This window comes from Narcine bancroftii, chromosome 3, assembly GCF_036971445.1.
Source record: "Narcine bancroftii isolate sNarBan1 chromosome 3, sNarBan1.hap1, whole genome shotgun sequence".
Classification (NCBI taxonomy): domain Eukaryota; kingdom Metazoa; phylum Chordata; class Chondrichthyes; order Torpediniformes; family Narcinidae; genus Narcine; species Narcine bancroftii.
In genome coordinates this window covers 217,631,503-217,652,454 of record NC_091471.1, presented here as the reverse complement: position 1 = coordinate 217,652,454, position 20,952 = coordinate 217,631,503, and the positions used below count along the sequence as shown (strand labels likewise).

At 39.6% G+C, this 20,952-nt stretch overlaps 1 protein-coding gene across 1 annotated transcript in view; it reads right to left on the bottom strand.

Moving 5' to 3' along the window:
- Positions 1 to 19,925, bottom strand: part of myoz2b (myozenin 2b) — a 45,841-nt gene extending 25,916 nt beyond the window's left edge. The window contains exons 1-3 of the mRNA XM_069926603.1: positions 19,777 to 19,925; positions 19,011 to 19,114; positions 1,467 to 1,633 (exon numbers count right to left, since the gene is read on the bottom strand). Of these exons, the coding sequence (XP_069782704.1) occupies positions 1,467 to 1,633; positions 19,011 to 19,086 (243 nt within the window). The 5' untranslated portion in view covers positions 19,087 to 19,114; positions 19,777 to 19,925. The remainder of the gene's footprint in view (positions 1 to 1,466; positions 1,634 to 19,010; positions 19,115 to 19,776) is intronic.
- Positions 19,926 to 20,952: the final 1,027 nt, after the last annotated feature.

Genomic DNA, 20,952 nt, shown 5'->3' with positions numbered 1-20,952 from the left:
GAGGAAACAAGACCTGGGAGTGACAGAAAAACCCGTTGAAAGGATTCTCTTCAGAACTGTTTCTACTGGACTTGGCTCTAATGTATGCATGAACTTGGTTTACTCTCAGTGTTTATAGAAATGCGCTACTACGATTGTTTATGCAGACAAAGTGATCCAGTGGAGCATAATTTCACTGCATGGACTGAAAGTGCAACCTGGTACAAAAACCCGAGAAGCTGGAGAGGCAGTTGAAAAGGGGAAGTTTGGAGAAATGACCCGAACAAGCAACAAAAAAGTTGTTTCCATGAATTATCTACAGTTTATTGCTAGTCTTATAAACAATTTGCAGCACCGTATATTCACGACAACATCTTGAAAGGTTTTAAAATTTCTGAACCTTGAAGTATGTCTAAATCCCTGCTCAGTGGAATCTGTGTCCTTGATAAAGGCAACTGACCTGCTGAAATACCGCCTAGATATGGAGAAGCTGTAAGGGGTTTCAGGTTTCTTCTTCCTCTGTAATAAATGCCTTCAGAGATTATGTGAAGGATCGCAGTAGCCGTATCCCCAAGATTTACACTCATTACTGAGCTGTTCACAAGGTATTCCTATTACTACTGCTGAGTGTGAGAGGGGATTCAGTCACATGAACTTGATAATAACAACATGCTCAAGAATTCTCATAGATCACTCATGTTTGTTAAACTACATGGACCTTCGTCGTTCAGCGACGTCCTGAGCCATATGCCACATCATGGCTGTGGTACCACAGATCAGTAGATGAAACAAGGACAAGAGTCGCTTCAGACCCCCAAAGACATATTACGCCCGACCCTTTGTGGAAATTATTGTGAAATTTCTCATTGGTGGGATTTGTTAAGTAGGTCATTAGTTTTAAATTGGTAAAATACAAGATTGTATCTTTACTTGTTGATAATTATATTTTACGATGACATGCAGTACTTTGTCATATTATTAAATTATACATCACTCTCAATTATACAATGCCAAATACAACATGGCGGCCACCAAGGGCAGGTCTTGCAAGACTGTGTTTTCGGTGTGCTCCAGCACTTAAAAAGTTAGCTCTGCACACCTGTTCATCAGCAGTATTTGAATAAACAGCCATTCTCAACTTTTTTCTTGGTGATAGCCCCCTTCAGATTCTGCTCAAAGTTAATGGACCCCCACAAGTTTTGTGGGCATCTTCTGTATTTCTCTCCTACCCACTCCACAAAAAAAATCAAAAAATATTTAGTGATTTCAATCCACACCCCCCCCCCCCCGCCCTTAAATGTACTGTGGCCCCATATTAAGAAGGGCTGGAATAAAACATCATTCCTTTCCCAATTACACTTAAATCGTGCATTTTCAAGAATTCAGTATATCATCCCAAAAACTGTTTAGTGAAATATTCAATCAAAATTAAAATGTTTGATTGTTATTGACTAGAAGACCACTGAAGATTTGGAGTAAATACATACATTCATCTGTGAATTGGCAGTGTTCTGGAATCCTTCAAAGGTGTATTTTTCCGATCTCCTTTGCCTTTTTTTGAACAACCTGGCACCTCTGTTGGAGAGGTGGGAGAGTTCCTCCAGCATGATGTCTTTTGGAACACTGATCTTTTTTCCAAAGTCCACATCTAGTTCTGAAACGTACCACAGACAGTTACCTAAATGCAAACCTTCCATGTTCAATTATTTCTAACGTTCTTTTCACAGGTTTTTTTTGTATCTATGTTTGCCGTTTTATTCCAGTGGAAAAGGATCTTAATCAGACATGGACTGTTACTTTGATCTGCTACACTTCAGTCCCTTAAAGGATGGGCAAGGAGATTATTATTTGTGTTTGAAGCCAGGCAGTCACAATTTGTTAAGATAACAATGAGAACCAGTTATTCAAAAGTTGCATTATGGTGGCGAAAGTTGTGCAAGCTCACTGGCTTTATTTTATTCCAGAAGTTCCTTTATTTTGTGATCTTGTGAAGTGTCTTAAAGTGCCAACAAGGCATTTCTTTCATGAAATGTTTTCAAATTACAAGATTTTTAAAAGCAGAGGAATGTTGCTGCACTGACACCAATTACACAATGTCCAATCAAAACCACAAGACCTAGGAGCAGAAAGACGCTATTCAGCCCATTGAGTCATTCAGCTCCACCATTCAATCATGAGCTGATCCATTTTCCCACTCAGTCCCACTGGCCAGCCTTCTCCCCAGAACCTTTGGTGCTCTGGCTAATCAATAGCCTACCAATCTCTGCCTTAAATATACGCACCGACTTGACCTCCACAACCGCCTGTGGCAACAAATTCCACAGATTCACTACCCTCTGGCTAAAGAAATTCCTGCACATCTCTGTTCTAAGTGGAGACCCCTCAGTCCTGAATTTGTGCCCTCTTATCCTAAACTTTCCCACCATGGGAAACAACCTTTCTACATCTATGCTGTCATGCCTTTCAACATTTGAACTGTTTCAATGATATCCCCCTCCCTCCCCCTCCCCCCATTTTCCTAAATTCCAATAAGTGCAAGGCAAGAATGGTTTGTTCGAACAAATCCATGGAAGTCATCTCACAAGGCAGATCGGTTCCTGCTGTTCTGAGTTTTTTTGTTGCTATAACAGAAGATTCTACATATAATTTGTTCACCAGCTTTATCTCCCTCCTTGGTTCACTATTCATTCCATTTCTGCTTTGGTTTTGTTTGTATTCTTTGTGGGTTCTATTCTCTGCTAACTCATTTGCCAGTGTTTTATTCTCGTCCCATGTTTATTTTTTCTCTTCTTTGAGTCATCATTATTATTTTTTGATGAGTGAAAAATTTATTACCGAATTTTCACTTCTATAGCGCACACACGCATATACCCTGCAGGTATAGTATTAGTATATACTGATGATGGGAATTCCACTGATGTCGTGTCACTACCGACGACAGTAACAGAAGAACAGTTGCAGCCAATTCTAACATATTTTAACGAAGACAGTGAACAAGCATCCAACTTTGAAGGATTTGAAGGGGTTGCAGATGATAGTGAAGACAAATAAATGACATAATTATTTTACTTGTTATTTCAGATGTTATATGCTTTTATTTCAATAATTCCATTCAAGCGATTAAAAATAAATTATAATGTAGAACCAGTTGGTGTTCAAATTTTATATTCAACATGTAAAAACGTTCTGGTATAGCATGCAGAGATAACGCACGGTGGGTGGGTTATCCGGTTTGTAAAAAAGATTATAATGTGTGTGTTATATGCGCAAAAAATATGGTAATTCTGATAAAAGTTCTGATTACTACTTAGATTAAAATTCCACTAGTATCAATAGCAATATGTCAAGAACATGTTTTCTTTATGTTGTGGAAGAGGAGGCACGTGTGAGATGATAAAATGTGATAATCTATTTCTGGGTTTAAATTCCAAGTCACAGTGTTGCACTCAGAAAGCAGGACTGACGTTAACTCGTGTTGGACCAGGTGATCAAATTACTGCTGGATGTTTATAACTTGCATTTTTTTTTACAACAGCTGTGTTCAGATTATTCATGTTATTATTGTTACAGCTCTATAAAACTCGGTTAGACCACATTTGTATTCAGTTCTCGTCACCTCTTTGTCAGAACGACGTGAACGTTTTAGAGAGAGTTCAGTCAAGATTTACCAGGATGCTGTCTGGATTGGAGAATGTGTCTTATGGTTGACTGAACTAGGGCTTTTCTCTTTGGAGCGATGGGGGATATGAGGTGACTTAACAGAGGTGTGATTCTGAGAGGCAGGGCCAAAACTAAGGGACATCCATTTCAGGTGACAATAGACAATAGGTGCAGGAGTAGGTCATTTGGCCCTTTGAGCCAGCACCACCATGCACTGTGGCTGATCATCCACAATCAGTGCCCCATTCCTGCCTTCTTCCCATATCCCTTGAGGAAAGCCAGGGGTAGATATTTTACACAGAAACTTCTGGGTGCCGAGAATGCATTGCCAGAAGTGGTGATTGAGGCTGATACAATGGGGACATTTAAAAGAGCATGAGCTGAGGGGGAGGGAAGAGTTAGATTGTTCAGCACCTGCAGACATATCTGTTTAACTCTAAATTTGATTATTGTGGGGTTGGTTCATTTAGGTTGGAACAATTTCATGCACTGAAGAGCCTGTACTGTTCTGATTCTACGAATACGTGGCAATGAAGGATTCATTTTTAGTGTTGTTACAATGCAAAATGTCTTTTGGCTCATTGCACAGCTCCTCTGCAACTGACTGGCTACACTTTTTTGCTATTGTGCACTGATATTATAATCTCTGACTTGTACAAACTGAACGGATCGATACATTTTGAATTTTTTTAGTTTTGTTGCTGCTATTGCATTTCATCAAATCGAAATGTACACAAGATTCTTAACTCAATATTGGGATTTTGATATCATTTTGGCTTCCGATATTCCAAAACTAACTGTGAGGTGGTGGCATGAATGCAGTGTAAAATTCCCAAGCATTCTTAAAACCATTTTGATGTAATTTTCTTCATAAATGTCATGGTCTTACTCTCAGAACACAAGCTTGCAGACTGATAAGTAGGGAGGTCAGACCAGATAACTAGGAGAGGAAAGTTTGGGGAAAGGACATTTCAAAGGAGGGATAGGAATGTGATGAATGCAAAGATCATCCAGCAAGAGAAATGAATCAGAAAGTAAGAGAACATTGAACTGCACAGGACAGGAGCAGGCCCTCTGAGCAGGCCCTCTGAGCAGGCCCTTTGAGCAGGCCCTTTGAGTGACATGTCTATGCTTAGTATGGTCCAATTTAAAATGTGCTGATTGTACATGATGTGTATCTCTCTATTTCCTGCATATTTACATGTCTATATAGGAGCCTCCTAAATGCTACTTTGGTGTATAAAATCTTGCTGCTCACATCTAACTTCCTCCCACTGTCCTTAAATCCATATCCTTGAGTATGTGGAAATTTCCCTGGGTAAAATGTTCTGACTGTTTATCCTCTCTTAATGTTATAAAATTTTTGTCAGGTCACCCCTCAGCATGTGATGCTCCAGGGAAACCAACCCAAGTTTGTCCAACCTCTCGTTATAGCTCATACCCTCTAATCCAGGCATCATCCTGGTAAATCTCTTCAGTACCTTTTCCAGACCCTCCTCATCTTTTCTGCAATGGGGAAGCTAAACCAAAATTTTATATAACTGCAACATGACTTCTTTACTTATATACTTAATGCCCTGCTAATTAAGGAGTTCTCTTCTCTTCCACCTTATCAACTTGTATGGTCATTTTCAAGAATTCATGGACCTGAACCCCCATAGCCCTTTGGACATCAATTATTTTAAGAGTCTTGCTACTAACTATAAGCATTACCATATATTTGACCTCCCAAAATGCAGCACCTTACACTTGTCGAGATTAAACTCCATTTCTCTGTCCATATTTGTGACATATTTATATCCTGTTGTATTCTTTGATAGTCATCTACACTGTCTACAACTTCACCAATCTGCAGACTTACTGAACTACTCACCTACTTTTTCAGCCAAGTCATTTATTTAAATTGCAAGCAATGGAGGTCCCAACACTGATCACTGCGGAACACCACTGGGTCGTGGACATTCAGTCATGGCGGCACCGTTGGCAAAGAAGTTAGCACAGTGCCATTACAGCACCAGTGATCGGTACCAGGGTTTGAATCCCCGCATTGTCTATATTCTTCCCGTGTCTGTGTGGGTTTTCTCCGGGGGCTCTGGTTTCCTCCCACTGTTCGAAATGTAGGTTAATTGTGTGTAAATTGGGTGCCACAGACTCGTGGGCCAAAATGTCCTGTTACCGTACTATATGTACATCTAAATTTAAAAATTTAAAAGCACCCTTCCACTTCCAGCCTTCCAGTGATTGTTAAATATTCTCAAAGAATATGATTGAAAATAAAGTAAAATGCATTAAGGTTTACATATTCATGCAAGTATGTTTGTTCTGTGTAAGTACAGTATAGAATTTTAGTCTTTTAAACTATTTATAAGTAATGCAGGTGCATTAGTTAAGCATTGCAGGAGGAAATCTCAAACAACCAGAAAATATTCTTATCTGGCATCTACCCATCCCTATCAGTGCTGGATAACAGGGGTTTTACTGTACTGTTAAATTCAGAACACAAAGGGAAATGAAATGCATTGTCAAGTGTAAATAAATACATGTGATAATTGTTCAGAATAGAGTTTGAATTTCTGAAGTTAAAATTAAGGCTAATGATGACCCACTCTTATCTAGAAGTGCAGATACATATCAAAGGGCTACCTAACAGCTCCAGTGTGATTGGATGGATAGTTTTATATGATTCAATAGTTAAAGAAAAAAACAAGAATAGCCATCTCACTGGCTCTACAAAAATCCCTGGAACACCTAGACAGCAAAGATGCATACATCAGGATGCTCTTTATCGACTACGTTGCAGCATATAACACCGTCATCCCCTCAAACCTGGGAGTTAACACCTCAATGTATAAATGGATTATGGATTTCCTCACCTCTAGGCCACAATCAGTAAAGATTGGTAAGAACTTCTCCTTCACAATCTCCATCAGTACTGGAGCACCACAGGGCAGTGTTCTTAGCCCACTTCTCTACTCACTTTACACTTATGACTGTGTAGCTTCATATGACAATAACATCATCTACAAATTTGCTTACGATACCTCGGTAGTGGGCAGTATAAAAGAAAGAGATGAGTCAGCGTACAGGATGGAGATTGAAAACTTGGCTGAGTGGTGCACCAACAATAACCTTGCATTCATTGTCACCAAAACTAAGGAGCTGATTGTCGACTTCAGGAAAGAAAAGCCAGAGGTCTACAATCCAGTGATCATGGGGGATCAGAGCTGGACAGGGTAAGCAAATTTAATTTCTTGGGAGTCTTTCCTGGGCCCAACACAGCAATGAAGAAAGCACACCAGCGCCTCTACTTCCTCAGGAATTTGTGGAGGTTTGGCATGACACCAGAAACCCTGGCAAATTATTACAGAGGTGTACTGGGAAGTGTGCTGACCAGCTGCATCATGGTCTGGTATGGGAAGATCAATACTCCTGAGCATAAACCCCTCCAAAAGGTAGTGGGCACAGCTCAGGACATCACAGGCAAAGCCCTCCCAACTATTGAGTATATCTACAGAGAACGCTTCCATCAGAGGGCAGCAGCAATCATCAAAGAACCACACCACCCAGCACACACTCTATTCTTGCTGCTGCCATCAGGAAAGAGGTGTAGGTGCCACAAGACTCACACCACCAGGTTCAGGAACAGCTGCTACCCCTCCAGCATCAGACTCCTCAAAGACTCATTTAAGGACTATTGTGCACTTTAGTTTGTTTACATTCATTATCTATTTACAGTTAAAAAAGAATTGTGTACATGTTTACACTGTGGACAGTTTATTTGTGCACTACCAATTAGTGGTAATTCTGCTGCGTCCACAGAAAAAGGAATCTCAGGGTTGTATGTGATGTCATGTATGTACTCTGACAATAAATCTGAAATCTGAATAAAGCATTTGAATAAATTGACTGCAAATAACCAGTTCTGTTCCTCATACCCATCCTTCTTTCTTTCTTTGGCTTGGCTTCGCGGACGAAGATTTATGGAGGGGGTAAAAAGTCCACGTCAGCTGCAGGCTCGTTTGTGGCTGACCAGTCCGATGCGGGACAGGCAGACACGATTGCAGCGGTTGCAAGGGAAAATTGGTTGGTTGGGGTTGGGTGTTGGGTTTTTCCTCCTTTGCCTTTTGTCAGTGAGGTGGGCTCTGCGGTCTTCTTCAAAGGAGGCTGCTGCCCGCCAAACTGTGAGGCGCCAAGATGCACGGTTTGAGGTGTTATCAGCCCACTGGCGGTGGTCAATGTGGCAGGCACCAAGAGATTTCTTTAGGCAGTCCTTGTACCTTTTCTTTGGTGCACCTCTGTCACGGTGGCCAGTGGAGAGCTCGCCATATAATACGATCTTGGGAAGGCGATGGTCCTCCATTCTGGAGACGTGACCCATCCAGCGCAGCTGGATCTTCAGCAGCGTGGACTCGATGCTGTCGACCTCTGCCATCTCGAGTACCTCGACGTTAGGGGTGTGAGCGCTCCAATGGATGTTGAGGATGGAGCGGAGACAACGCTGGTGGAAGCGTTCTAGGAGCCGTAGGTGGTGCCGGTAGAGGACCCATGATTCGGAGCCGAACAGGAGTGTGGGTATGACAACGGCTCTGTATACGCTTATCTTTGTGAGGTTTTTCAGTTGGTTGTTTTTCCAGACTCTTTTGTGTAGTCTTCCAAAGGCGCTATTTGCCTTGGCGAGTCTGTTGTCTATCTCATTGTCGATCCTTGCATCTGATGAAATGGTGCAGCCGAGATAGGTAAATTGGTTGACCGTTTTGAGTTTTGTGTGCCCGATGGAGATGTGGGGGGGCTGGTAGTCATGGTGGGGAGCTGGCTGATGGAGGACCTCAGTTTTCTTCAGGCTGACTTCCAGGCCTATCCAATGAAGACAGAAATGACTTAATAGAAAGATGCAGTTTGAAGCTCATGAGTTAGTCTTGGTAAACCATGTAGAACAGCGGGTAAGCTTTTTTTCTTTTTCATTCTTAGTTTTTTAATAATAAATACAATGCAATGAAGAAAAAGGAACAAAACTGAAAATACATATCAAGATAAAACTTCAAACGGTATAAACTCAGTCACCCTCCACTGCACTGGATGAAGACAGAAATGGGTCAGCTAAAAGGTACTGCTTGATCTAGTTCTTCTTGCAGTAGCATATCTCAAGTATTGCATTACAACCCCATTTCACTGTGCCAAATTGCAACCAGACGATTTAAGGCCTTCTGAAAGAATCAGAATTTATTGCCATGGTTACGTCACAAAATTTGTTGATTAGCAGCAGCGTCACAGGTGCAAATATTAAAGCTATAAATCAAGTTTAATAAATAAATAAATAAGTGGAAAAGAAGAGAGAGTGTGGTTCATTCTCCATTCAGAAATCTGATGGTGGTGGGTGGGTGTTGGGGGGGAATGATGCTGTTTTTGTACCACCGGTTCTTTATCTTCAGGCTCCTTCCTGATGGTAGCAGTGTAAAGAGGGCGTAGCCTGGGTGGTGGGAATTCTTGAGGATAAAGGCTGCTTTCTTAAGACGATGCCTTAAATGGAGTGAAGACTGATGACCATGATGGCACCAGCCAAGTTAGCAACTCTCTGCAGAATTTTTCTGTCCTGTGCATGGGCACCTCCATTGCGGACAGTGATGCAACCAGTCTCAGTGCTCTCCACGGTCCACCTGTAGAAGTTTGAAAGAATCTTTAAGTATTATACCAAATCTCCTCAAACCTCTTATGAAGAGGTTTCTTCCTAATTGCAGCAACACAGAGACCTCAGGATGTTGACACCCAGGAATTTTGAAGTTCTTAACCCTTTCCCCTTGATGGGGGCTGGTTCATGTTCTCCTGCTTTCCCCCTCCTAAAGTCCACAATCATTTTCTTAGTTCTGCAAATGTTGAGTGCAGTGTTGTTACATCACTCAACTAGCTGATCTAACTCCCTCTTGTACACTTCCTCATTACTGTATGCCACTTAGCTGACAACCGTGATGGCATCAGCAAATTCATCGACGGTATTTGAATTGTGCCTGGCCTCAGTCATGTGTGGAGAGTAAGTAGAACAGTGGGCTAAGCATGCTTGCCAGAGGTGCACTGGTGTTGATTGTCAATGAGGAGGAGACGTTGTTTTGCTGATCTCCTTTGACCCCCTCAAGAAGCTCTCAGTTGCTTTGATGCCCATTCTGCACCCACTGTCAAGGTCTTCAAGTTGCACATGCTATAACTTCAGGTAGCAACTTGTCCTGTCCCAAGGAAGCTCGTGCAGAACCTCAGGCATTTTTCAGCAGTAATTTGAAGTAGAGGGGGCGTGGTATGCACTATTTTCTGTTTCCTTTGTCCTTGAATGGCCACAGATTATTCCAGCAAAGACAGTTGAACCCCAAGAGAGTCATTAATGACTTTACAGTGACACTAATTCAAATATATATTTTTGGAAGTCCAGCATATCCAGCAGTCATCCTTGGAACTGGAGTAAATAGGAGAGCACAAAGGTTCTAGTAATAGGTAGGTGTGCCTTTGCTTTAGACCAATGGTTCTTAACCTTTTTCTTACCACTCACATCCCACTTTAAGTAATTCCTATGCCATTGGTGCTCTGAAGGGGTTGGTTAATGTGAATGGGTAGAGAAGGTTGAGAACCACTGCTCTAGACCCAATTGTAACTGAAATATTTTGCTAGAGAAAAATTGTCATTGGGCTATTTCCTTTGGAGTTATGAAACTGTGCACATAATGAGTCAATGAGGTACGTTTAAAACAGTGGTTTTCATACTTTTTCTTTCCACCCACCTTAAGCCATCCCTTACTTATCACAGAGCACCTATAGCATAGGGACTAGTTAAAGTGGAATGTGAGGGGAGAGAAAAAGGTTGAGAACCACTGCTTTAGACATTACATTCCTTAAGGCTGTTTTTTAAAAATTTCAAGTATTAGTCCAAGTTCCCTTTTTGGAAAACCAGGTTAGAAAAAGTCAATCTTGATCCTGCTGACATTGAGCTCATTGTTCGCATCTCGATTACATAAGGCTGATTTATTTCTTGATAAGCTCCCTTTAAAATTGAAGAGCGGCATTTTTTTTAGTCATCCTATTTTTTTGTGACATCCTTGATCTGAACAAAATCACTTGCTTGAGCTATTATCTCCAGGTGGTTAGCATAGCAAAGACTCAATGGGCTGAATAGCCTATTTTTGTTCCTATGTCTTATGGCCTAAATTGCAGGTGAATTAGTTCGCTAGTCACTTGCAGGAGGGCCAAGAACTTTCCTTGAAATTGATGGTGAATTACAAGCACCAAATTTTTTCCCTTCAACTCTGACATATACAGCTGAGTAATTTCTAGTTAAAAGATGCGTATTATCCTAAAGTAGATGTCACGATAGCAGGGTTCGTTAATGTGCTCAGGAGAATTTCCTTTGCCTCAACTCCAAATGGATCTGACTCTGAAGTATGAGTTATGCCAATGGGGTCAAGTATAGGGTAGAACACTTGTGGAACAGTCATCAAATCATCTCAAAGTTTAGATAAAAATTTGACAGAGGACAAGAAAATTTTAAAGATACACCCGCTATTTGGAACAGGATTGATAACAATGTGCTGAGAATGCTTCTGGACAGGATAAAATGGAACTAAATATTGTCAGGTAAAACTGTAATGGAATATGAGGTGACCTTTAAAGAGGTACAAATCAAGTTTGTATCCAAAATAGGAAAAGCAAGGGGACCAAAGCCAAGCTTCCCTAAATAAACAAAGATAGAGATGATGATGAAACGTATGATATATAACACATGCTAAAAGAATAACTCACGTCAGACCCAACTGAATCGAGTCAGGTGAGAGGGGAGGTGAATGGAAACTAACAAAGTCACAGAGCAAGCAGAAGAAGAGAATGGCAGCTAGAGAGAAGGGAGAACCCAAATATCTTGCGTGAATGTGTGTGTGTGTGTGTGTGTGTGTGTGTGTGTGTGTGTGTGTGTGTGTGCTTCTGTGCATGGATGTGCATGCATATGTGTGTACGTGTGTGCATGTGTGTGTGTGTATGCATGTGTGTATGTGTGCATGTGTGTGAATGCATGCTTGCATGCATTTGTGTCTGTGTGTGTGCACATATGTGTGTGTGTGCTTCTGTACGTAGGTGTGCATGCATATGTGTGTACATGTGTGCGTGTGTGTGTGTATGTGTGTGTATGTGTACATGTGTGTGAATGCATGCTTGCATGCATTTGTGTCTTTGTGTGTGCACATGTGTGTGTGTGTGTGTGTGTGTGTGTGTGTGTGCTTCTGTGCATGGATGTGCATGCATATGTGTGTACGTGTGTGCGTGTGTGTGTGCGTATGCGTGTGTGTATGTGTGCATGTGTGTGAATGCATGCTTGCATGCATGTGTCTGTGTGTGTGCACATATGTGTGTGTGTGCTTCTGTACGTAGGTGTGCATGCATATGTGTGTACATGTGTGCGTGTGTGTGTGTATGTGTGTGTGTATGTGTACATGTGTGTGAATGCATGCTTGCATGCATTTGTGTCTTTGTGTGTGCACATGTGTGTGTGTGTGTGTGTGTGTGTGTGTGTGTGTGTGTGTGTGTGTGTGCGCGCGCGCATGCGCACCACAAGTTCGTGCATGTGTGCATTTGTTATGTACAGTCAGTGACAGGAATGATGAGGATGATTTGCATGAAGAAGATTTTTCATGCAGAGAGAGAGAGAGAGAGACTGGGTCTACAATTGTTCCTCTTTCCACAGAAGCTGCTTACTTGCTAAATGCAGCATATTCTGTTTGTTCAAGGAGCAATCTATTTTTCCAGATATATGAGTTTAAATGTCTCTTAGATTAAGAAAGTTTAAAACAACAAAATATTTACATAATTTAATTCATCTGGATCAAACAGGATTCATTAAAATACTACTGATATTATTTCAAGATTAATTAGTTTAATTCATTTAATTCAAAATAAACGTGACTGTAGTGTGGCAGTAACCTTGAATGAAGAAAAAACCTTTGACAGATTGTTTTAAGTCTTGGAGAAGTTTGGTTTTGGTTCGACATTTATAAATTGGGTTAAAGCTTTATATAAAAATCCTTTACCAAAGTGATTACTAATAGACAAATAACTGCTTCTTTTCCATTAACTAGATCGTTAACCAAGTTGTCCTTTGTCAACAGCTTTGTCTATTTTAGCAATTGAATCTTTAGCTGAATTTATTGGACAAGCTTCTAAGATTAAAGAATTAAGGTGAAGCAGGAAGAATATAAAATTAATTTGTTTGCTGTTGATGTTTTGGTTTATTTAACTGATCCTATAAATTCTTTGACCCAACTACAGGTTTGATTGGAAGATTATGGGAAAGTTTCTGGATATAAAATTAATTGGGAAAAAAGTAAGATTATGCCTTTAGCTGTGGGTGACTACACAGATTGTTAAATAGAAACATAGAAACATCGAAGATAGGAGCAGGAGTAGGTCATTCGACCCTTTGAGCCTGCTCCGCCATTCAACGAGATCATGGCTGATCTTAAAGTTCAGTACCCCGTCCCCGCCTTCTCTCCGTAACCTTTAATACCCTTATACTGAAGAAATATATCTAATTCCCTCTTAAATATATTTAATGAACTTGCCTCTACTGCCCTCTGTGGCAATGAATTCCACAGATTTACCACCCTCTGGGTAAAGAAATTCCTCCTCATCTCGGTCCTAAATGGTTTGCCTATTATCCTCAAAACATGGCCCTGGGTTCTGGATTTTCCCATCCTTGGAAACATCCCATCTGCATCCATTCTGTCCAGTCCTGCCAGAATTTTATATGTCTCTATGAGATCCCCTTTCAATCTTCTAAACTCCAGCGAGTACAATCCCAATTTGCGCAATCTTTCCTCATAAGTCATTCCTGCCATTCCAGGTATCAGCCTGGTGAATCGCCTCTGCACTCCCTCCATTACAAGAACATTCTTCCTTAGATAAGGTGACCAAAACTGCACACAATACTCCAGGTGGGGTCTCACCAAGGCCCTGTACAGCTGCAGTAAGGTATTCTTGTTCCTATACTCAAACCCTCTTGATATGAAGGCCAACATACCACTTGCCTTTTTAACCGCCTGCTGTACCTGCATGCTCGCCTTCAGAGACTGGTGTACAAGTACCCCTAGGTCTCTCTGCACTTCTTCATCTCTTATTCTATTGCCATTCAAATAGTAATCTGCCCTCCGGTTTGTATTACCAAAGTGGATAACCTCACATTTATCCACATTGTAGTGCATTTGCCATGTATCTGCCCAGTCCCTCAATTTATCCAAATCACACTGGAGCTTCCTGACCCCCCTCTTCCGTGCACACAACCCCTCCTAGCTTAGTATCATCTGCAAATTTGGAGATATTACATCCAATCCCCTCATCCAGATCATTAATGTAAATTGTGAACAGCTGGTTACTAAATTTAGGTGGCCTGATGTAGGTATTATATATTTATGTTTTAGAATTGATAATGATTTTTAAAAATATATATAAATTAAATTGTTTACCTTTGTTCAATAGAATTGTTGGAGATTTAAAGAAGTGGAAAACTTTACCTATTACTTTAGTTGGTCAAGTAAATTGTGCTAAAATGAATGTTTTTCCTAGAATTCAATATCTTTTTCAGTCAATCCCTATCCTAATTCCTTCAATTTTTTAAGGATTTAAATACACCAGTTAACTTTTATGGAAGGATAAAATGCCAAAATCTCTTTGGAAAAATTAACTTGGAAGTATGAGTTAGGGGTTTTACAACTTGCTCATTTTAAGAATTATTATAAAGCAGTTCATTTGAGATTTATAAATGTATTGTTTAGTTTAGATAATATTCCAGCTTGGGTTTTATAGACTTTAATGTGATAGGGGTTATGAATCCCCAGGATTTTATTTATAAATGAAATTCTAAATTCTTAGTTGGAAATAGGGAATCACCTATTTTGAAACATTTGATTGAGTTGTGGAATAATATTAATTATGAAATTGGTAGGAAAGATTTAGTATCTAGGAAACTGCCTCCATGTAAAAATAAGTTTATTCCTTTTTCAATGGATAACCAATTTTTGAGGATTTGGAGACGGAAAGGTATTAAGAAGATTGAGGACTGCTTTGAGAATGAGACATTTATAACATTTGAACAATTGAAGGAAAAATTTAATGTACCTAATAATACTTTATTCTGTTATTATTAATTCAAAGCTTTTCTTTAATCTGGTAAAATAGGTCCTAGTTTGATGTTACCTAATCAAAGTGAATTGGAATTACTGATTTGTATTACTAGTGCAAAAAAATTATTTCAGTGATGATTAATTTACTTCAGATGAAAGCTCCCAAAATTGGGGTGCATAGTTCAAAATTAAGATGGATTAAGTTACAGTAAAAAATGAAAAGGATTGGATGGAGTTATGTAAGAGTAATGTGACTAAAATTATAAATGTAAGATATAGGTTGGTCCAATATAATTTCTTACATCAATTATATTTGACTCTACAAAAATTAAATAGATTAAATCCTGCTGTATCAGATTTATGTTTCCTTAAGTTATACCATTTTGGTTAGGAGTAAGTAATTTTTTGGAACAAATTATGCGAGTCAATTTCCTGCAGGACTGGATGTTATTTTTATTGAGTAATATCAAGGTTATAAGACCAAAACTAAAATTAAATATGTATCAAACTGAATTTGTGTTAATTGCTTCACCAGTTTCTAGAAAATGTATAGCAATAGCATAGAAGTCAGATATAGATTTAGGTATGGAAAGATGGCATGTAGAACTTCATAGTTGTTACCTATAATCTGCAATATAAATATCATGTGTTTTGGAAAATATAGCCCCCATATTTACAAAATCTGGGTTTGCCTTTTTAATAGACTCTCTGAAGACCTCACCTCTTGGTAACCTCCAATATAGACTTTATGGTAGAAAAGTTTTATTTCCTTGGTATCCTCCAATTTTTCTTTCTCTTTTTTTCTTTCTTTTTCTATTTTTTTTTCTTTAGGGGGTTTCCTTAGGGTTTGGGGGACTGGGGCGGGAGGGTATAATTTTTTAAAATAATTTTGGATTGAATGTAATGTAATTATTACTGTGATTTAAAATTCATAAAAAAATGTTTAAAACAATAAAAAATGAACAATTAAAGCATGTTTGAATTGAAAAAATAAACTGGAAACACCCAAACACATAAATAAATCAAAATATTAAACTGAAATACTTTTTGTCACTGTTAGCCAATAATTCCTCATGAAATTAATTTGGCCATGGACATTCTGCCAGGTCTAACATGGTTGAAGATGTGAGGCTTATATTCCTGGACAGAGTGCTGGGAATCTCATCAGAATTCTGTGATTTATTTAAGAGAATTTTAAGGTGATTTTCATGATCAGCAGTTCCACAAAATACCCCCAAAGTGTTCAAGAAGCAAAGTCTTCATTGTCCAATGTAATTGTATTTCCACAGAAGATGTCTGAGTTCATAAGTACTTGAAATGTATTTGTATATTGTAATAGCCACATAAATGCACCATATTTTGCAAGAACAGAGTAAATAGAAATGAAAATCAGCTAGTTTCTATAAAGCCACAACAATTGGTTTATGCCGAAGTTCAAGTGTTCAGAATGAGTCAGATGTGATCATTGGTATTTGAAAGATGAGTGACCTGTGCTTAATTTTCAGGCAATTTAAGATTCAGGATTTTTTCTTTGTCATGAAATAAGGCAAACAAAGATTCAACATCAGCAGAAATTGCCCGGCGCCCCTTACAGTCAGAGAAACAGTCCCCCCCCCAGAGTCTGTGGATTCAACTCCAGTGCTACAGTAGCCTCTGTAACCACATAGATTTCATTCAAAACCCAAGCTTCAGATCCATACCTCCAACATGATCAGGAAGCCTTCAGCACCCTCTCGCATCCTGGTTCCGATACCTGGTACCTCTTCAGCCAGTTTTGAACAAGTCTCCAGCAGTCCACAGGCTAGTGTGAGTCCTTTGACCGCAGTCGCCCACAGCCCACAGCCTGCATGGGTGTCTCGCCTCAAGTCACCAACAGCGCACCACCAGTGGGTTCTGCAGCTGCAGAGCCCCTCACTTATCCGCCACTGTGGTCACCATCCTGTAGGGTCATAACCTCTGCTTCTCCTTCTCGAACAAGAGGGTGGTTTCCCCATTTTCTGGTGCCCTGCACCAATCCTCTACTTCTCTGGAGTCTGTAACCCCTCGAGGTTGTTGCCAAAAACTGTCATCACCATCCTGGGCCCAGACCCCGCCGTCACAGGATTTTAAAATAAACCTCAAATGGCTCCTTTAACAGGCTCCTTTAAAAGCCTGTATGGAGCTGTCGTTAGTTGGACTGGGAGGTAGAACCATGCATAGGAGCACTGTGTCTCTGCACCACAGTTTCCGCTGGTCTGCACCAGCACCCCTGTTACAGCTGCTCCAGCAACAATGCCATTTTAAAAAATCATTATACATTTTATGTGAAATACAGAACTCTCCATGGATTACCTTTATAATATAGCATGTGAAGCATATGTTACATGATAGCAAGATTATAATTCTGTTTCATATTTTATTAACATTTATAATTCTCAAATATATACAGAATTAGTTCAATAATTGCCCAATTTAAAGGGACATGCGCGTTATGAACTTCTAACAGTTAAGGGTTAGCTGAGATTCTGCAAGCTATTTTAATTTTACATTAGGTCTTCAGAAGATTTCATCTGTCTAAATTGGATTTAAAATTAAACTTGAAATGTATTAAGGTCAACTATATTTTAGATACATCTTTGAAGTTAAACATTGATAATTTGAGAAATTAGTTTTGTGTTATCACTCATCTTCAATACAGAATAACATTATTTTGAAATACTCTGATCCATAGAACAACAGCCCTTCTAGTCTATGCCAGACAATTATTATTCCTAGTCCTACTGACCTGTACACAGACCATACCCCTCCCATCCATGTATCTTTCCAAATTTTTCTTAAATGTTCAAATTGAGCCCACATTCACCACTTCCGCTGGCAGCTTGTTCCGCACTTCCACCACTCTCTGTGTGAAGAAATTCCTGCTTATATTCCCCCTAAACCTTCCCTTATCCCATGTCCTCTGGTTTGTATCTCACCTAACCTCCATGGAAAAAGCCAACTTGCTTTTACTCTATCTATAACCATCAGAATTTTGTACACCTCGATCAAATCTCCCCTCATTCTTCTATGCTCAGGGGAATAAAGTCCTAACCTGTTTAACCTTTCCCTATATCTCAGTTCCTCAAGTCCTGGCAACATCCTAGCAAATCTTCTCTGCACTTTTTCCATTTTATTGCTATATTTCCTGTAGTTAGGTGACCAAAACATCATAAAATGAATGCTTAGAAAACTGCTTTCCCCATACATTTCTCCATATCCTGTGGCAATTTATGAAGTAAAACAAGTCACTTTTTTTTTGAAGACTCTAAATTGAACAGTAACTTTTTAAAAACTGTTTCCCTAATTCTTGAGTATTGCCTGTCAATGCTCTTTCTGCGGAATTTTGAACTAGGTGTTTCTTGAAATATATTCCTCCCTATTCACTGGAGAGAAAAAAACCCAGCCTCTGCTTAGTACTTTCATCATTGTGCAGAGCAAGGGGCAGGTGGATTCTGTATCTCCTGCATCACCTTATTGGAGCCCGTTGTTCAGATTTCAGATTTGTGTTCTTGATGGCTTGAAGTGAGGTAAGCCTTCCTGTATGTATACACATATGAATATAAGACCATGGGATATAAGAGCAGGCATAGGCCATTCGGCCCATTGAGTTTCCTCCACCATTCCAACATGAGTGATCCTTTCTCCCACTCAGCTCCACTCCCCCGCCTTCTCCCCATAACCTTTGATACTCTGACTCTTTGGATATCTATCAATCTCTGCCCAACAACCTGGCCTCCACAGCTGCCCGTGGTCACAAATTCCAGAGGTTCACCACTCTCTGGCTAAATAAATGCCTCCATTTTAAATGGGTGTCCCTTCGATTCTGCCCTCTTGTCCTTGACTCTTCTACCCTGGGAAACAACTTTGCCATACAAGCATCTGTTAGAGTTCCACACCTTCCACAAAATAATTGACTTTTATAAATGAGGCAGTGCCTTATCTATTTCCAAACATAGGTCAGAAGGACTGTGTGTGAGGAATGTGCATCAGCTGTCAAAGATCTCAGTGCATTAGAACAACTCCACACAGTTGTTTGAGATAAAAATAGCTTTTGAAGGACAGTGATAATGAGAAAAGCATTTCTTACCATAGACAGCAGGATTTGTTTGGTTAAAATATATTCCAGCAAATATTTTACATTGGACTGGATCACATAATAAAGCATTACAACTATCGATACGATTTAAGAAATTGCATTTTAATTGAACCTTACCATTTCCTTGGATTTCTTTTACAATGGCTGATGCTTGCTGTTTCATCTCTTTCACCATGGTGCTGTGCGACTGCATAGTGTGTGTTTTCCCTTAATGTTGAGGGCTGTAATGAACACAGTATATAAACGAAAGCCGATTTATTAATTGTTCAATGTCAAAAATTATGTCATTCCAGCTCATCATGCTAACAATGAAATTATCATATTATTCAAGTTTAAACTCAAAACCTGAACTTAAGTGTAAAATATTAAGATCTATAATTTGTATTTTACTTTAGGAGATAATCAGATAATAGTTAAAAGGAACTTTAATATTGTGTGCTATCGGATATCAGTTTGGAATAGGTCTTTACAGAAAATTTCCCTTACTCCATGCACAACATTTTGCATTGAATGGTATCCAACGTGCATTTTACCCATGGATAACTTGCACACCATCTTCCCAGTTCAGATCTGCTCCTTTAAAACTTTAATGAATTCCTTGCATAATTATTTCTTCCATTCAGGCCATAACATTAATTCCTCACACACTTGGCATGTCACATTAAAAAATCATACATCAGGGAACGATGGCATTTATAATAATAGTCATTCGTCTGAAATATTGGAATATTTTTGGATTGTTAGACAATTTAAAATTACACTTTGAATAAGGCATTAAACACTTTTCTTCGCCATCAATTGTGGTGCATAACAATACCTTCTCATGGCCCTTGTCCTTCAAACAATAAGCCTCCAAGACATTTCTATGAATAAATAATGTTACCTGCGATAAAGAGCCTTAGTGAAATTTTAAATATAGTCTTCCTCCAATAAGTTTTCACCAGAGAAGTCTCTTTTTGCTCAGCAAATGACAATTCTCTCTAGGATCACATCTGCCGTGGTCTGCACAGCCCCCAAAGAGGAGATTAACTGGTGTCAGGGACTGGCAACAACTTTACATCAAACTGCTATATTTAGTGCTGAGTAATTCCATTCTCTTCAGTTAAAAGGTTGAATATAGAGGACATTCAGTGTTGATATGATCAGTAATGGCTGAAGCAAATTAAAAAAAAAAATTAAGTAAAAACAGGGTGAACATGATGACTAATTTAGGCAAACTGTATAAACAAGAACCATTACAGCACAATACAGGCCCTTCAGCCCACAATATTATGCAGACATATATAAACCTACTCCACCATAATCGAATCATCCCTACCATACACCCTAGATTCCTCTATTTTCCTTACAGTCTTTTAAATGTCCCTTTGGTATCAGCCTCCACCATCAGCACAGGAGACAGGCCGCCACCACCCTCTGTTAAAAACTTACCCCAGATTTCCTCCACCTGCCTTAAACAGATATCCTCTGATATTGGCCATTGCTGCCTTGGAAAAAGGTTCTGACTGTCCCCTTATCTATGCCTCTCATGGTCTTAAATACCTCTATTAGGTCCCCTCTCATCAATCAGACAACGTTCTTGTAAATCTCCTCTGCACCTTCTCAATCCTTCTAACATCCTTCCTGTAATGAGGTAGACAGACTGGAACATAATATGCCAAGTACAGTCTAACCAGACTTTTTTTAGAGCTGCAATGCGACCTCACGGTTCTTGAACTCAATCGCCAACAAATGAAGGCCACATCAACGTGTGTGGCAACCTTGAGGGATTTATGGATTTGGACCCCCAAGATCCCTTTGTTCCATCACACAGTTAAGAATCCTGACATTAGCCACACACTCAGTTTTCAGGTTCGATCTTCCAAAGTCCATAGTTAACCCTTACCCAGATTGACATCCATCTGACACTTCTCCAACCTTTGAATTATTTGCAAACCTACTGACCCACACCTCCAGTTCTTCATCCAAATCATTTATAAAAATGACAAAGAGCAGGGGTCAGAGGTCCCAGTATAGATTCTTGTGAAACACCACTAGTCACTGAGCTCCAGGAAGAATA